The 14,285-nt window shown below is 36.5% G+C and overlaps 2 protein-coding genes across 5 annotated transcripts; both read right to left on the bottom strand.

Annotated features, from left to right (window-relative positions):
* Positions 1 to 504: 504 nt before the first annotated feature.
* Positions 505 to 3,988, bottom strand: LOC114272069 (protein MIZU-KUSSEI 1). Its single transcript, XM_082866713.1, has 2 exons — positions 3,845 to 3,988; positions 505 to 1,735 (listed from the first exon to the last, which is right to left on the bottom strand). Exon 2 carries the CDS (start codon positions 1,733 to 1,735, stop codon positions 914 to 916), a length of 822 nt encoding a protein of 273 aa, XP_082722839.1. The 5' UTR covers positions 3,845 to 3,988; the 3' UTR covers positions 505 to 913.
* Positions 3,283 to 13,578, bottom strand: LOC114272070 (protein Dr1 homolog). Of its 4 annotated transcripts, none has more exons than XM_028213738.2 (6): positions 13,188 to 13,578; positions 13,037 to 13,098; positions 11,428 to 11,517; positions 5,364 to 5,458; positions 4,488 to 4,556; positions 3,283 to 4,149 (listed from the first exon to the last, which is right to left on the bottom strand). In XM_028213738.2, exons 2-6 carry the CDS (start codon positions 13,089 to 13,091, stop codon positions 3,883 to 3,885), a joined length of 576 nt encoding a protein of 191 aa, XP_028069539.1. In that variant the 5' UTR covers positions 13,092 to 13,098; positions 13,188 to 13,578; the 3' UTR covers positions 3,283 to 3,882. The 4 variants fall into 4 exon arrangements, with proteins under 4 accessions (XP_028069539.1, XP_028069537.1, XP_028069540.1 ...); XM_028213736.2 differs by having other exon boundaries at positions 3,283 to 4,152; positions 13,188 to 13,577; XM_028213739.2 differs by lacking the exon at positions 11,428 to 11,517 and having other exon boundaries at positions 3,283 to 4,152; positions 13,188 to 13,577.
* Positions 13,579 to 14,285: the final 707 nt, after the last annotated feature.

The raw sequence follows: 14,285 nt of genomic DNA, 5'->3' as shown, positions 1-14,285 counted from the left end.
AGTAAGCATTTACGGGAAAAGCCAATTTTTTGTTTGGTTAGTCATAGAAAATGAATATGTTCGAGTAATTAAATTTCTTCTCATTTTTCTTTTCCTCAAAGAAGTGGAAGATTAAAACATAGCATTTGAGGAAATGTCAAGTCATTCTTAACACACAATTACATAAAACACTTCTCAATTCTCATACTTAGCAAAAAAAAAAAAAAAAAAAAAAAATCAAAAAGAAGAAGAAGAAGAAGAAGTCATACATAAATAAAGAGAGAGAAAGCATAGTAAGATAACAAGAGCAACCGAGTCAATGTTAATTGTTTAATTATTATTTCCAGAGAAAGGAACTCCAAAGCAATAATGGAGCATTAGAAATAGAAAGCGAAGTGAACCAAAATGTAAATTTGAAAAAAATAAAATAAAATCAATGCTTGCATTTGCTTAAGCCACTTTGCATTGGATTTAAACAAACAATATTATGCAACTTAAATACCACTGCACCAAATATGTTCAAAATTTGAGCTCAAAACTATAATCTATAATTTATTTGAAGATAATCACAGTGCCAAGACTTTTTTTCACCCATAAAATAAAACCCCATTATATATATTTGTCATTCCACCCAAAAAACTTAAAAAAGGAAAGTTGCAAATTACAATAAACCCAATTCTCCATTTCTATAGAAAGAGAAAAAAAAGAGGGCAAAAAGAAAAGAAAAGAAAAAAAGAGAGGAGATAACTAGATCTCCATGTTCTTTGCTCAAGAGCAGAACAAAGTATCATTAGTATTACTGTTCCTCTTCAACTCTAAAAACAGAGACCTAATTTCCATGATCACCCACAGCTTATCAACCGATATATCGATATTCAAAATCTCAATACTATCTATCGATCGATGCTCAAAAACCATGACCACAACTAATTACTTAGACTCTGAGCAAGTAAACACTAAGTTCAGGAGCGCCATTGCTATCAGGGTTCATCATGTAAAAAGCCTCTGAATCCCTAGACCCCACCACTCTCTCAAACTTTGCCCTCATGTACATCACCTCCTCACCGCCACCACCGCCACCGCAGCCGCCCTCAGCCACACCTCCCTCCTCTCCATCTCCTCCTCCGGGCAAAACACCGGCACCCATTGATATTGGCTCCACAGCCTTTAAAATCTTCCACTCTTTGGGACCACACTCCCGCCTTGTTGCAAACCCACACTTCTTCCCATTGCAATAAGTCCTCCACACTGGCTCCTCCACCAGCCGCCTGCCCGCTGCCCCCTTCGCCTTGTCCTCCTCCTTGTCACACTCCAACGCAATCCGAACCAGCCCGGATGCCATTTCCCGAACAAGCCCACTTATCGGAGTGGCAAGCTCGATCAGGAAGGCAGGCTGTGAGCTGGCATCCTTCTGGAATGCAAAATGTACATGCCCGCGACGGTACCCGAAAAGGGTACCTATTACCTTTGGTCCTAAGCCCAAAGGTAACTGCGATCGGTTTTTACTAAAAACAGTAAGTACTGATCGCAGCCTGGAAACTGCTATTGCTTGCAGTTTTCTCCTCTGACCAGGTGTTGGAGCCACCGGTTCTAGTGTCGATGCCTTGTTCTCTTTTTTCTTCTCATCCTCGCCGCAATTCAAGGGCGGCTTGAGGGTTGGAGGAGCTTCTTCATCTTCATTGCTGACTTTGTTTGTCCAGTGGAAGTGCCTCTTGGAAGATAAGTCCTCAGAGCTCTTTGCCATGACTGTCTTCATCTATGAAAGCAAATCAAAGAGAAGTAAGCTCCTTAAAGATTATAAGTTGGTAGAGAGAGAAAGAGCTAGAGGAGAGAGAGTGTGTGTGGATTTGTGGGATTTTCATCTATGCCTTTGTTGTAGTGCAAGAAGCGAATCCTGACAAAGGAAACACAAGCTACCCCACCAACCGTATTAGCAGTAAAGAACAGAGACAGTCACAGAGGAGAGAGAGAGAAAGGGATAACACCAAAATTATTTACAAATACAATTTTTTGCAAGAAATTCAATCAAAATGAAGTTTCAGTGTCATTATTGAAATTACAAGTAAAAAATGGTGCTTCTTTTTATTTTAAAATGAAAGGACAATAAAAAACCTAGTCAGGATCTGAATTTAATACTGAATTTCTCGTTCTAACTTTCAGATAATCAACTTTCTAAGAAATAATTTCACCGTCAGTTATAAGCATAAACTGTATCAAACCTTCGACACAAATTCTAATATATATATATATATATATATTAAGCAGCTCAGGTTGAGAGAGAGAGAGAGAGGTTTTGACAAAAAAAAGAGAAAGGAATCTAAGAGACAAGGGTATGTGTGATATCACTTTCTATGTGGGGAGAGGGAGTAAAAAAGCAAAGGCTTGACTGACTCTTTTTTGTTTTTGACCTGAAACCAAAACCAGTAAAGTGAGGGGGGGATGAGGTCACAAAAGCAACAGAGAGCCATCACTATTCACAGTAGACATGCTTCCAACACAGAACACACCATTCTGCTCTCTATCCCTTGTCTTCTACTCTCTAACAACTCCAAATGTTAGGGTTCCAGAATTCTCAGATTCTCATGGTCCCCTGCTGGTTTTTTTGTTTTTTGTTGTTTTGACAAGGCTAATACATTCTCATTTTTCACCTACCAGCGACAATCTATGTTCTGTTGCATGCCCCGGGATTCTTTGTTCTTGTGTCTTAAAACACTCGAAACTATTAAATCATGTCTCAAGATTATGGATGACAACAGAATGAAACAAAAGACAGATATTTCAAAAAAAAGAAACCTTTGTTATCTCTATTCAAAATTCCTCACATAATTCAACCATTATAACTATTTTGAAACAAAAGAGAGATATTTGAAAAAAAAGAATCCTTAAATCTATTGCACCAAAGTTGAGGTATGGGGTTCAAAGTGTTTCTAAAGCCTCATTTACCTATTCTGTGTAACAGGTATGTCTACATTCCACCTACACCTGCAAAGTGACACTTCATTGTTCAGTGGAGACAACCTATCCTAATAAACTATATTTGATTGTCTTGGAATAAATTAGTTGACACATCAATCATTTACTGGGGATCCACAAATATATATGCACACCCATTTTTTAGCATCCTAAAAAGTGGGACCAACTGGGCAGCAGCTCTAATTGAGCACACAATTAAAGTTCAAAACCCTCCTATGATTAACTACTGACCAATATATCCAGCACTCAATGCCTCATGCCCACTTATATTAACCTTGATTACACACCAAAACAAAAAACATAGAAGAGCAAATAAATAAGAATTATAAATAACATGAAATAATAATACAAGACTTATAAAATTTATTCTAAAATTAAAATTACATCCACAATTACAAAGATTTCACTAGACATTGCAAATAAAATACAAAAATAGTCAACCTCTCTACTACAAGTGCAAAAATACTAAGTGATTTGTGTTCAGCCCTTGTCATGATCCCTACTACCCCAACAAGAGACTTTCTACCCAAATTTTTTGATCCCTCCGTCTAATGCACTCTAGTCACACAATAGTCTCAAGATTCTATCATATCATGGGGCTAAAAGTACATTGACAGAGTCGACAGATTTTGGTACAAGAGAATCCGGGTCTTGACAATTTTAGGTTGGTTATTCAAAGCGACACTAAAGTGGTGGACATAACATTGTGAAAGAGAAGCAAATTTGAACAAACTCTCACTAATTACAACATACTTATAGACGTAATAATTCATAAAAGTACAAATAAACTTGAATCTAGAATATTTCAGTACACTAAGCAAAAGGGCTTTTTGTACATAAATAAGAGAGAGAGCACATATGGAGAATAACGGATGGAGATAAAGATGCTTGCCTATGGTTCAAGACAAAAAGGGTGGTTCCTACAGCTAGCTAGCTATTCACAGTTGGCTCGAGCTTGGCCTCAGGCTCAGGCTCAGGCTCAGGCTTGGCCTCGTGCTCAGGCTCAGGCTTGGGCTTGGCCTCGGCCTCGTGTTGGGGTTGTTTGGGGATGATGGCCTCGGGGCCAGGTTGTTTTGGGGTCGTGGCCCCACCATTCATTCTTGCCCGGGCCTCTGCAAACATCCTTTGCTGCTCGGCCAATGCTTCTTCCTCTGTCATTTCGGCTCCATTGTTCCACTTCCCACTTTTTAGTGTGTCCTGCTAGAAGGAATTTAAAAAACAATCAATAAATAAGCATTCTTAAGGAGTGTTTAGAAACTGCATTGATGATCGAATGCCACGCCAGTGAAGTTCCTGTTCACTGGTTCCACTAACCACTTCAACAGCCAAGTTAAATAATTTAAAATTTGTGTGATAATAAAAAAAAATAAAAAGAACAGGGATAATTCAAATTGTTTCAAGTAAAATAAGAGGTGGTGGCAGAACCAGATAAACCAGTGACTAGTTCCTAGACAAACAATTCCGCAGACCAATTCGATAAATTTTTGCCAAAACATCAGTCTTTCCTTGAGTTAAATGCGTAGATTGATAATTACCATAGTCTCGAGCTTGTGTTGTTCATATGCAGCATAAACCTCTTCAATATATTCCCCGAAACCGAGAACCTGACAGACAACCACATTTAAAAGGCAGGAATAAAGACGCATGAAACAAGGAGATGGAAATATTCTGGGAGGAGAGGAAGGAGGGGATTACAATACATAAAGCAGTAGAAGCACAATAGTCAATCTATTGCTACTCATTTTCACATCAAAATTATGCATGAAACTATTTCTTTTATCTGGCCATGGAAAGGCAAACAGACACTGCTAGATGCAAAAGCCCCAAGGAATGCCTCCATTTTCATTATCTCATTTCATTATCTCATACAACGATAATAAAAATCACCAGTTCAAATTGCTTAACATTACATTAGTATTATTTATTACACAGACGATACAAATCACATGCAATTGGCTTGTCAACTTGAAAACAATTAAAAGAAACGTATACATCTTTAGAGGGAGTGGTCACCTCCGTGTTATTCTTACCCTCAGACCTCAATGGCAAATAAGGTATTTTTTTCAAAATCCAACAAAAAAAGTACTGAATAAATTTGTTCTTCTCACGGATACCTTAAATTGCTCTAATCCTAGATGTGGTCCATCATTTGTGAAACATATACTGACAATGTATTCGACTGGTCTGAATCAGGGAAGATGGAACCTATTAAGATGGTTTTCATGAATTACATAATAATGTGCATCTAATCTACCGTTGCAATGTGTCTACAAGATGATGCACTCATATGCATGATACTGATGGTAAAAATTAGTACAACATGAGAGATCCATGTTGCTGTAGTTTGCAATGTCAATAGAACCCACAAGAACCAAAATTAAACAGAGAAAGTTATAGGGTTTGTTGGGAACCTTTAAAGCCTTGAGTACATGCTCTGGTGCAATTGTTCTTTTTTCTTCTCTGCTACAGACTTCATTGGACTCCGATGAAATAAGGTTTATAAACTCTGTGAGAGCATAGAAAAATAAAAGTGTTCATGAGATGTGTATAATATGAACTGGCTAATGAACTTAACAAGAGAGTACAAGAAGTCTATATAAATTTTTTTTTCCAAAAAAAATCTTAAAGAATGCAACAATAGGTAACTGGATGCAACATAACTACTGCAAAGATAGATTAGCATAAAATGGTTACAAGACTGAGATGAAAGAAACATTTCCCACCAAAAAGGTATATGGGTCTTGTCACCTCAAAACAAATTATCGCTATTCAGATAGTGAGAGATCAAATTGTTGTTGTGTAAGTTACGCTTTAAAATCTCCAAGTCAATCTAAACAGTAACAGAAAAGATTTCAAAGTTTATTTTATAACTACAAAATATGATTCTCGACACATCAATTTTGAAAATAAGAGGAAAAGTAACTGCCTATAGTAAAAAAAAAAAACCCCTTTGAGATGGGGTGCCCAAGCAATCCCATAACCCTGCAAGTGACCTCCAAGGGCATGCGACTTGGTGGTTAGAATTAAGGATTTGTCAAGGCATCCATCCCCCCCTCCTTCAAGGGGACTTACATCTTGATCAATCTTAGACTAAGATATCTCTGGGAGAATATTATGGAATTATGTATTATGGAATTATGAAAATATGTCAATTAGGTTGATTTTGTGAATATTCGATTGATTGTTGATTGATTGTATAGAATTATTCCTCTTATAGATTAGGGTTTAGGATTGCTATAAATATTGGTTGTAATCTTTGTATTACGTACAATTGAATATACAGAAAAGCTTTCAGAAATCTTACGTGGTATCAGAGTTTGGTACGAAACCCTAACAGCATTACACTTTGGTCGTTGCTTCTGATTTCTGGTTCTCTCAATCGAGCTCTCTGTTTGTGATCGCTCGTTGGGTGGTCACCAACTGATTCCTGTGGTTGTCCTTTGTCTCTCCCTCAAGCTCCTTGGTCACGATTGTTGGATGGTTGCCAGAATCACGATTCGTCATCATCCATCGCGACTCGTCATCATCCGTGACCTCTAGTTGGGTCATCAGGTCGCAAGTTGAATCTATGGTTCTCTGGTCTCTGCATTCGACTTCTGGTTCGTCTCTCTTGGTGCGGTGAACGTGGAGTTCGTCTCTCCTTCAGTCTCTCTCTGGTTTCGTCTCTCAGAATCTGCACTATTCTCAGCTTCGACCTCCTTCAACTTCGATCTCCTTCGGTGGTTCTAAGCACTATTCTCAAAATATGCTTGGGTCTTATACTCAATATCTTATTTTCAGGTTTATTACATTTACAACCCCCAGGTTTCTCGTTATTACCCTTTGCCTCCTGGTTGCCCATTTTGGGTTTATTACACTTCAACCTCTCAAACTTCTGGTTATTATGATGCCTCTAGCTTTTGATGAGTGTGCCTTCTACCATCAGAGGGGTCATTGAAAGTATCATTGTCCCAAGAAGGAATGTTTGTCTGCTTTGCCAGTGTTTGCCTTGTCTTCTCAGCAATTTCCGATCAAGTTCTACGCTCCTTCTCTAAGTACCATTCGGCCTCCCACTGGTTCTCCTGCATCTGCTTCGGTTCCTGATCCTGACTTGGCTTCCTTGACTGCTCAGATTAGTCAGCTTCAGCATACATTGTCTACCTCTCAGTCATCCCTGTCTGCCTCCATTGCTTCCTCTCTTCATTTAGGTTTGCTAGGGTCTTCTTCAGGTATTTCTTCGTCTGTCTGGCTTTTTTACTCTGGTAGCTCTCATCATTTGACTCCCCAGGTCTGATATGTCTGTTATATCTGTTGGGTCTGTCCTACCGTCTGCTATGTCTGTTGTCTCTATTCCATCTGTCCAGTTTATTATCTATCAGTCAGCTTAATGCCTCTGATTTTGATGTTATTTTTTCTTCTTCTATCTGTTCTGTGCAGGATCGGATGTCTAAGCAGCAGATTGGGACTGGCCGTAGAGTTGGGGACCTCTATGTGGTAGAGAGCTTGCATCTGCCTTTGACAACCTCTCCAACTACCTCTACAGAAAATTAGTGCTTGGGAGTTAGTTCCTTTGCCTGCTGGTAAGAATCTAGTTGGTTGCAAATAGGTCTACAAAGTCAAGACTCATTCTAATGGTTCTCTTGAGCGCTACAAAGCTCGTTTGGTTGCCAACAAGATTTTAAAAAGCGGCCGCAACCGTTACGTAACGCCGTTACGTAACGGTTTTGGCGGTTACCGCCACCCGTTACGGCCGCTTTTGCAGTGTGATTGAGATTCACAGGTGTGCCGGCCGTAGCGGCTGCCGTAGCGGTCGTAACGGTGCCGTAACAGCCGTAACGGCCTGTTACACACCGTTACGTAACGGTTCCAAACTGTTTTTTTTTAAAAAACATACAAAAAAAGCTGAAAATTGGGGAAGAGGGATAGAGAGAAGAGGGAAGATAAAGAGAGAAAATGGAGGAGTAAGAGAGAGAGAGAGAGAAGAGAGAAGATAAAGAACATATTAATGATTTGTTGAAGTTGTAAGACCTATGCTATTCTATTTAGCTGCTATCATTAAACCATTTTGCTTGTGTGTGTCTATCTATGTATTGTTTGAAAATAATAATAATAATCAGTGTGGTCATTATCTATTTGGCTTTGTTAAAATATGTATATATATATATATATATTTAGGCTCTTATTTATTCTCTTACTTTTGTCATTGTTTATCTTATATATAATAGTTAGTGATTGATTTTTTGTATAATATAAAGTCATTAATTATTAAAATAAAATGTAAAAAACTCAATTTATAGTGATTTAAAAATATGAAATATATCGGATCATACTTAAAAATTTACAAAAATTGATTAATATTTATTTTTAACCCAATAAATATGATCATGGAAAAAAAATATGCGTATCGGTAAGTTTTTTTCAAATTGTGCGAAAAATAAAAAAATTTACAGTTCCGGTTACCGCAACCGTTACACTACGGCCTTTACACCCCGCAACCGCAACCGCGTCACCGCCACTGTTACGGCGACCGCAACCGCTTTTCAGAACCTTGGTTGCCAAAGATTTCTCACAGAAATATGGTATTGAGTATGAGGAAACTTTTACTCCTGTGGCAAAAATGACTATTGTCCATACTTTATTCTCTTTCACTGTTGTTCGTTCTTGGCCTCTTTATCAGATGAATGTTAAGAATGCTTTTCTTAATAGTCATCTCACCGAAAAAATTTACATGCGTCCTCCCCCTAGTCTTCGCCATTCCTCTTGACAGGTTTGTCGCCTTCGGCGTGCTCTGTATGGTCTGAAATAATCTCCTTATGCTTGGTACAATCTCTTTGAGACTGCTGTTACTGAGCTTGGATTTCATCCTTGTGCCGAAGACTCTACTTTATTTCTTCTCCACACCTCTAATGGATTTGTTATGTTATTACTATATGTGGATGATATGATCATCACTGGTTCTGACTCTTCTGCTATATATAAGGCCAAGCAGCATCTTTTTCGCACCTTTGAAATGAAGGATCTAGGCCCTTTACGGTATTTTCTTGGTATTGAGGTAGCGTCTTCTTCCAAGGGCTACTTTCTCTCTCTGGCTAAGTATGCCAATGAGGTTATTCATCGTGCCAGTCTTACTGACATTAAGATTTCTGATATCCACATTGAGCTTAATGTCAAGCTCAACACTACTGATGGTGTTCTTCTGGATAATCCTACTTTATATCGAGAGCTTGTGGATTGCTTAGTCTATCGGACAGTTACTCATCCTGATCTTGCCTATGTTGTTCATGTGGTTAGCCAATTTGTCTCTGTTCCTCGCTCCCCACATTGGGCTGCATTGGTTCGTATTCTTCACTATCTCCTGAGTACTATCTTTCAAGATTTACTATCGTCTTCTACTTTGGAAGAGCAAAAAACAGACTGTTATTGTGCATTCCACTGCCAAGGCTAAGTACCGTGCTATAGCTTATACCACTGCTGAGATTGTTTGGCTTCACTGTCTCTTGACTGCTTTAGGTGTCCCTCAGTCTTCTCCGACCTCCCTTTACTATGACAATCGCAGTGCTATTCAGATTGCACATAACACTGTCTTTCATGAGCGGACGAAGCACATTGACATTGATTGTCATTTTGTCCGTCAACATTTGCAATCTGGTTTCCTCTCGCTTCCTTTCGTCTCTTCGACATTGCAACTTGCTGATTTCTTTACGAAGACTCACACCACTGCTCGATTTCAGTTTCTTCTTGACAAACTTTCAGTGCTTTCTACTAAAACACCTTGAGTTTGAACAGAGGTGTGAGAATATTATGAAATTATGGAAATATGTCAATTAGGTTGATTTTGTGAATATTCGATTGATTGTCGATTGATTGTATAGAATTATTTCCTCTTATAGATTAGGGTTTAGGATTGCTATAAATATTAGTTGTAATCTTTGTATTAAGTACAATTGAATATACCGAAAAACTTTCAGGAATCTTACAATCACCACTAGAAGACATTCTTCATGCCATCATAAGATACGTGGTATGCTTCATATCTAAGGAGCATGCCTCCATTGACATTCACTCTCCCTCCTAGATCACCTGATCTCTCACCCCGTTCACCTCGGGTAGTCTCTCACCATTTCAGTGACTACCACAGTTCGTATAGTGCTCTACAATTTGGAAAACATTCACAATCAGAGGATAACGCCAATTGAAACTGTTGTTGATGTAAAGAAGGAAGTTATATGAAAGCTCTGAAGATATCTATACTATCTATTAAGTGAAGCCCAACTTTAGTCTCTTGAAGCTTTTGACACATGAAAATTAGATAATAAACTGAATAAATAAATAAAATCCTACACCTACACATTCAGCAATTCCCTCACTTAATTGCCCAATTACATTAAAAAAAAAAAAATACTTCTTCCCTACACCTACACATTCTCTCTCAATTTCTGACTTTACTTTCATATTACGGTTCCACACCTACACATCCCTCATTTAACTGCCTCAATTAGATTTTTTTTTTTTAAAAAATACTTATTCCGTACACCTACACCTTCTCTCTCAATTTTTAGGTTTACTCTTATTTTATTGTTCAACAAACTTTTCAAAGGTTTTCTTCCCATCAAATCATTGATAGGTTTGATTATTTCTGTTGTCTTTTTCTTTTTAAAGTTGCTCACTTTAATTTTCATAATCAAACTATTGTTGTTTTTATTTTTAACTTAACCATTTTATTAATTTTGGAAGTGACTGTTCTTCAAGCAAAAGTATAAAATTAAGCATTGTCAGGTATGTTTTCTTTATACAATTTATTTTTATATTATTGGTATGTAGAACACAGATTGGGTACTGTAAAAAAAAAAAAAAATCTTCTTCCAGTTCTCTCTCAATTTCTTTTTAATTTAAACTCTTTTCTTCATTTTTCTCAATTTTTTTTTTTAATTTTATTACTTTCTTATAATACATTACAAAAATTGTGATGAACCAATTCTCCTTCTCTTAAACTTTTCTTTTTATTTGTGTGAAGTACGTAAAACACTGGTGGATTAATGCCGGGTTCTTTAATTGAAGGGTTTTTTTTTTAAGAAAAAAAAAAACGAGGGCTAATTATTCTCTCTCTCTCTCTCTCTCTCTCTCTCTCTCTCTCTCTATTTTTGTTTATTTTTTATATTTATTGATTAGTAGTTTAATATTTGTAGATAATAATAAGATTCTAAAAAATAATAAATTAAACAAAAACAAAAAAAAAAACAGATAGGATACCTTGAAAATTTATGTACGAATAGTATTTTAAATTTGGTTAGGCAAATAAAATAAAAAATTCATAGATAATAAAGAGGACACCAAAAGATATTAAAATTAAAAATAAATATTTAATTTTTTTCATGATCTTTATCACAATATTATTTGGATTAAATAATTTAATAGAAATGATTATTCTCATATTATAATTTTTTTCAAGTTGCACACACATTGCGTGTGCCCCCGCTAGTATAAATAAATTCTCACCAACACAACACTCAATTAAGAGATCTTGAGCATCTCTTGCAACACGAACATCTGGAGGCAACATCTCCTTAATGATCTTGGTCATGGTTGCTGCTACAAGATAAGACATATTAATGAAGCAATATAATAAACTACCTTAATAAAAATAAATAAATAAATACACAAAGCAAACAAACTAACTCAAGGAGAATGAAATCAAATAAATTTTCTAGCACAGAAACTTGGGTGATGAGTAAGAACCAAATGTGGTTACATATTAAGTTACGATAGAACTTCAAATTTTTAATTGTGGCAGAAATTAATGCACCGAAAGGCTCATGTACGAAATGGCTCTTATGCCTTGCATGCTATTGGTACCATTCATTTACCAATAGCTTAATCTTTTCTGCCTATTTATTTTTATTTTTTTGATAAGTAAATTTTATTAGTGGGTCAAGGGGCACAACCCAAATACAAAGGAAGCTTAATCTTTTAATATTAGGTTTATGAAATGCAAATAGCCACACTTCAACTTAATAAAAAGTCATCAAAATTACCAATAATAATAATATAATAAAATAATATCTAGCTAATATGTCAAGCAAATCGCTAGCACAAACTATTAATTCATGTATGTAAAATAAATTTAAGAATTTATATTGCTAATCGGGTTCAAAATGCCCTTTTTTCTTTAAAGGATGAGACCATGTGGAAAAATATTACATCGCCAAATGCACTTATTGTTTCATCTCTATTATATTACTTGATATTTTGTACACGGGTTGCAATCATGCTACATACCACGCTCCCATACTTTGGAAACTAATTTTTATGTAGACAATACCCCGAACTGACTCGGAACAAACAGAGACAAATATATGACAAGTGGAATAAATAACGATTTTTGGGTGGGAAATGCAATTGCCTTCTTTTCAAGACTAATGGAAAGCAAAGTTTAAGAAGCTGAACGTTATTTTTGTTTTGCTTTTTTTCCGTTTTTGTTAGTTTAGGTTTTGAAGTAATTCAAGATTCTTGTCATTAGGCGTATTTTTGTTAGTTTCCTTTGTGGAAAGATAATCGCCTTTTCAGATGGTTACTCTCCTTACAATGATTACCAATAAGCTACTTGTGAACTGGCAACTTTACATATTATTGTGTGCCGGCTTTAAGCAAAGATTATTTCTCATAACCGAAACACAATCCCCTCGTAACCCGTAATAAACATCTGTAGCTTAAATATGTATCACTGCAATAATTAAAATAAATGCATCGCAACTTCGCAAGTATCTAAATATCATTTTCCCGGCGACTTCAATAATCATCCATGCCTCAATTTGCTCACAACAAACCCAATAATCTCTCCCTTTCCTCTTTTCTTTTTTTTTTTTTTTTTGAATCATTGGTTTAAAGGCTAATGAGATTGCTCTAAAATTAATCTAAGTTTCCATGAAAATTGATTCATGAGAATAGCCACACTTATATCATCATTTATATAAATACTATCAGATTTAAAAAACAAAAACACACACACACACACACACACACACACACACAAATTTAACATCTTAAATCGGAAAAAATTAAAATCAACAAAAATACAAAAGCTTCATAGATAAAGCCAAAAACAAACCTTTCGGAAGCGAAGCATCCTCCTTTGTCTTCCCAACGATGTCCATAGGTTCCATTTTCGCCCTTGAAAATCAAATCGAAACCCAATCGCATGAGATTCAAATCAAAACAAAGCAAAAGCACAATTTCGATACATATATCGATCTACTCACCGAGAGATTGAAGAACTTGAACCCTAACGAATGGTGGTTCGAATTCGCAGAGAGATCTGCGGCGATTAGGTTAAAATCTCTCTACAGCGCGTTGGGACTCGATTTCCCAAGCGCAGTCGTAGCGCGTGAGGATGAACTACCCATTGCGGCCATGCTTGTTTGGTCAGTGAGGTACACGGAGGAGGAGGGCGTGTGGAGATAGTTTAGATGAGGGTTGTTGATTTCGCTATATATATGCGAGTGTGTATGTATATGGAAATAGGTTGAAGATGAAGGAAAGAGGGTGTGTGGCCGGAGACAGGTGTTCGGTGAAGATGATTTGCTGAGGAGAGGGAAAGAGGACTTTGGGGCTCCGATCAGTAAGGCCGTGTTTGGTAAAAATTTGTTGATGGCTTTAAAAAGGTTAGTTAGAAATTAAATTGAGGAGAGTGAGAATGGGCCGTGGTTTTCAGATAGGGCCTACTGTTCTGAACCGGAAGTTAATGGGCCTGGCTTGTTTTTGGGTATACAAAAAAATTAGGTGTGCTTCTCTTCGATTTGTGATTAGACTAGACGGTGTTGTTGGGTCTATAAGAGTCCATCACAGGTCTCATTTCGATAATTCGAACCGTTCAATATATAAAAATCGTCAAGTGCTATATGTCTGTAAAAAATAACATTAATTGGATATCGATAGCTATCTCAGCGAATCAGATTTCTGTCAATCGTTTATTTTTTTACTGTCTATTTTTTTTATACAAAACTAATTTGATCACATAACTATTGATATCCGATCAAAGTGATTTTTATAAGTATATAGTACTTAATAAGTTCTACACATTTAACGGTTTTGATTATCGAAATGGGACTCGTGGTTGACCCTCAAGGGCCCAACAATACGGACTGGAGAGAAGCCAAACCCAAAAAAAAATATAAAAATGCTAGACCCAAAAATTCTACCAAATATCTCAAATGAGTGTGGAACCCACGTACCAAATATGAGTGTGATCACACCTTCACACCCATATAAGACATTCGATAAAAAATTTCATAAAATTTTAAAGATTTCTAACATTGCTCAAAAATAATAAGCAACTTACTAATATGTTTATCAACGTG

The sequence above is a fragment of the Camellia sinensis genome, chromosome 4 (genome assembly GCF_055761805.1).
Source record: "Camellia sinensis isolate YWXY chromosome 4, ASM5576180v1, whole genome shotgun sequence".
In the NCBI taxonomy this organism is placed as follows: Eukaryota; Viridiplantae; Streptophyta; class Magnoliopsida; order Ericales; family Theaceae; genus Camellia; species Camellia sinensis.
Note: the sequence above shows the minus strand (reverse complement) of the source record. Positions and strands in the feature narration are given on the sequence as shown.

Bases quoted from the DNA above. Each gene is read 5' to 3' on its own strand.
- LOC114272069 (XM_082866713.1), bottom strand. From the start codon at position 1,735: ATGAAGACAGTCATGGCAAAGAGCTCTGAGGACTTATCTTCCAAGAGG.
- LOC114272070 (XM_028213736.2), bottom strand. From the start codon at position 13,091: ATGGAACCTATGGACATCGTTGGGAAGACAAAGGAGGATGCTTCGCTT. The intron at 11,518-13,036 runs GTTTGTTTTTGG...ATCTTGTAGCAG, and splicing joins GGATGCTTCGCTTCCGAAAG to CAACCATGACCAAGATCATT. The intron at 4,153-4,487 runs GTAATTATCAAT...AATTCCTTCTAG, and splicing joins AACACAAGCTCGAGACTATG to CAGGACACACTAAAAAGTGG.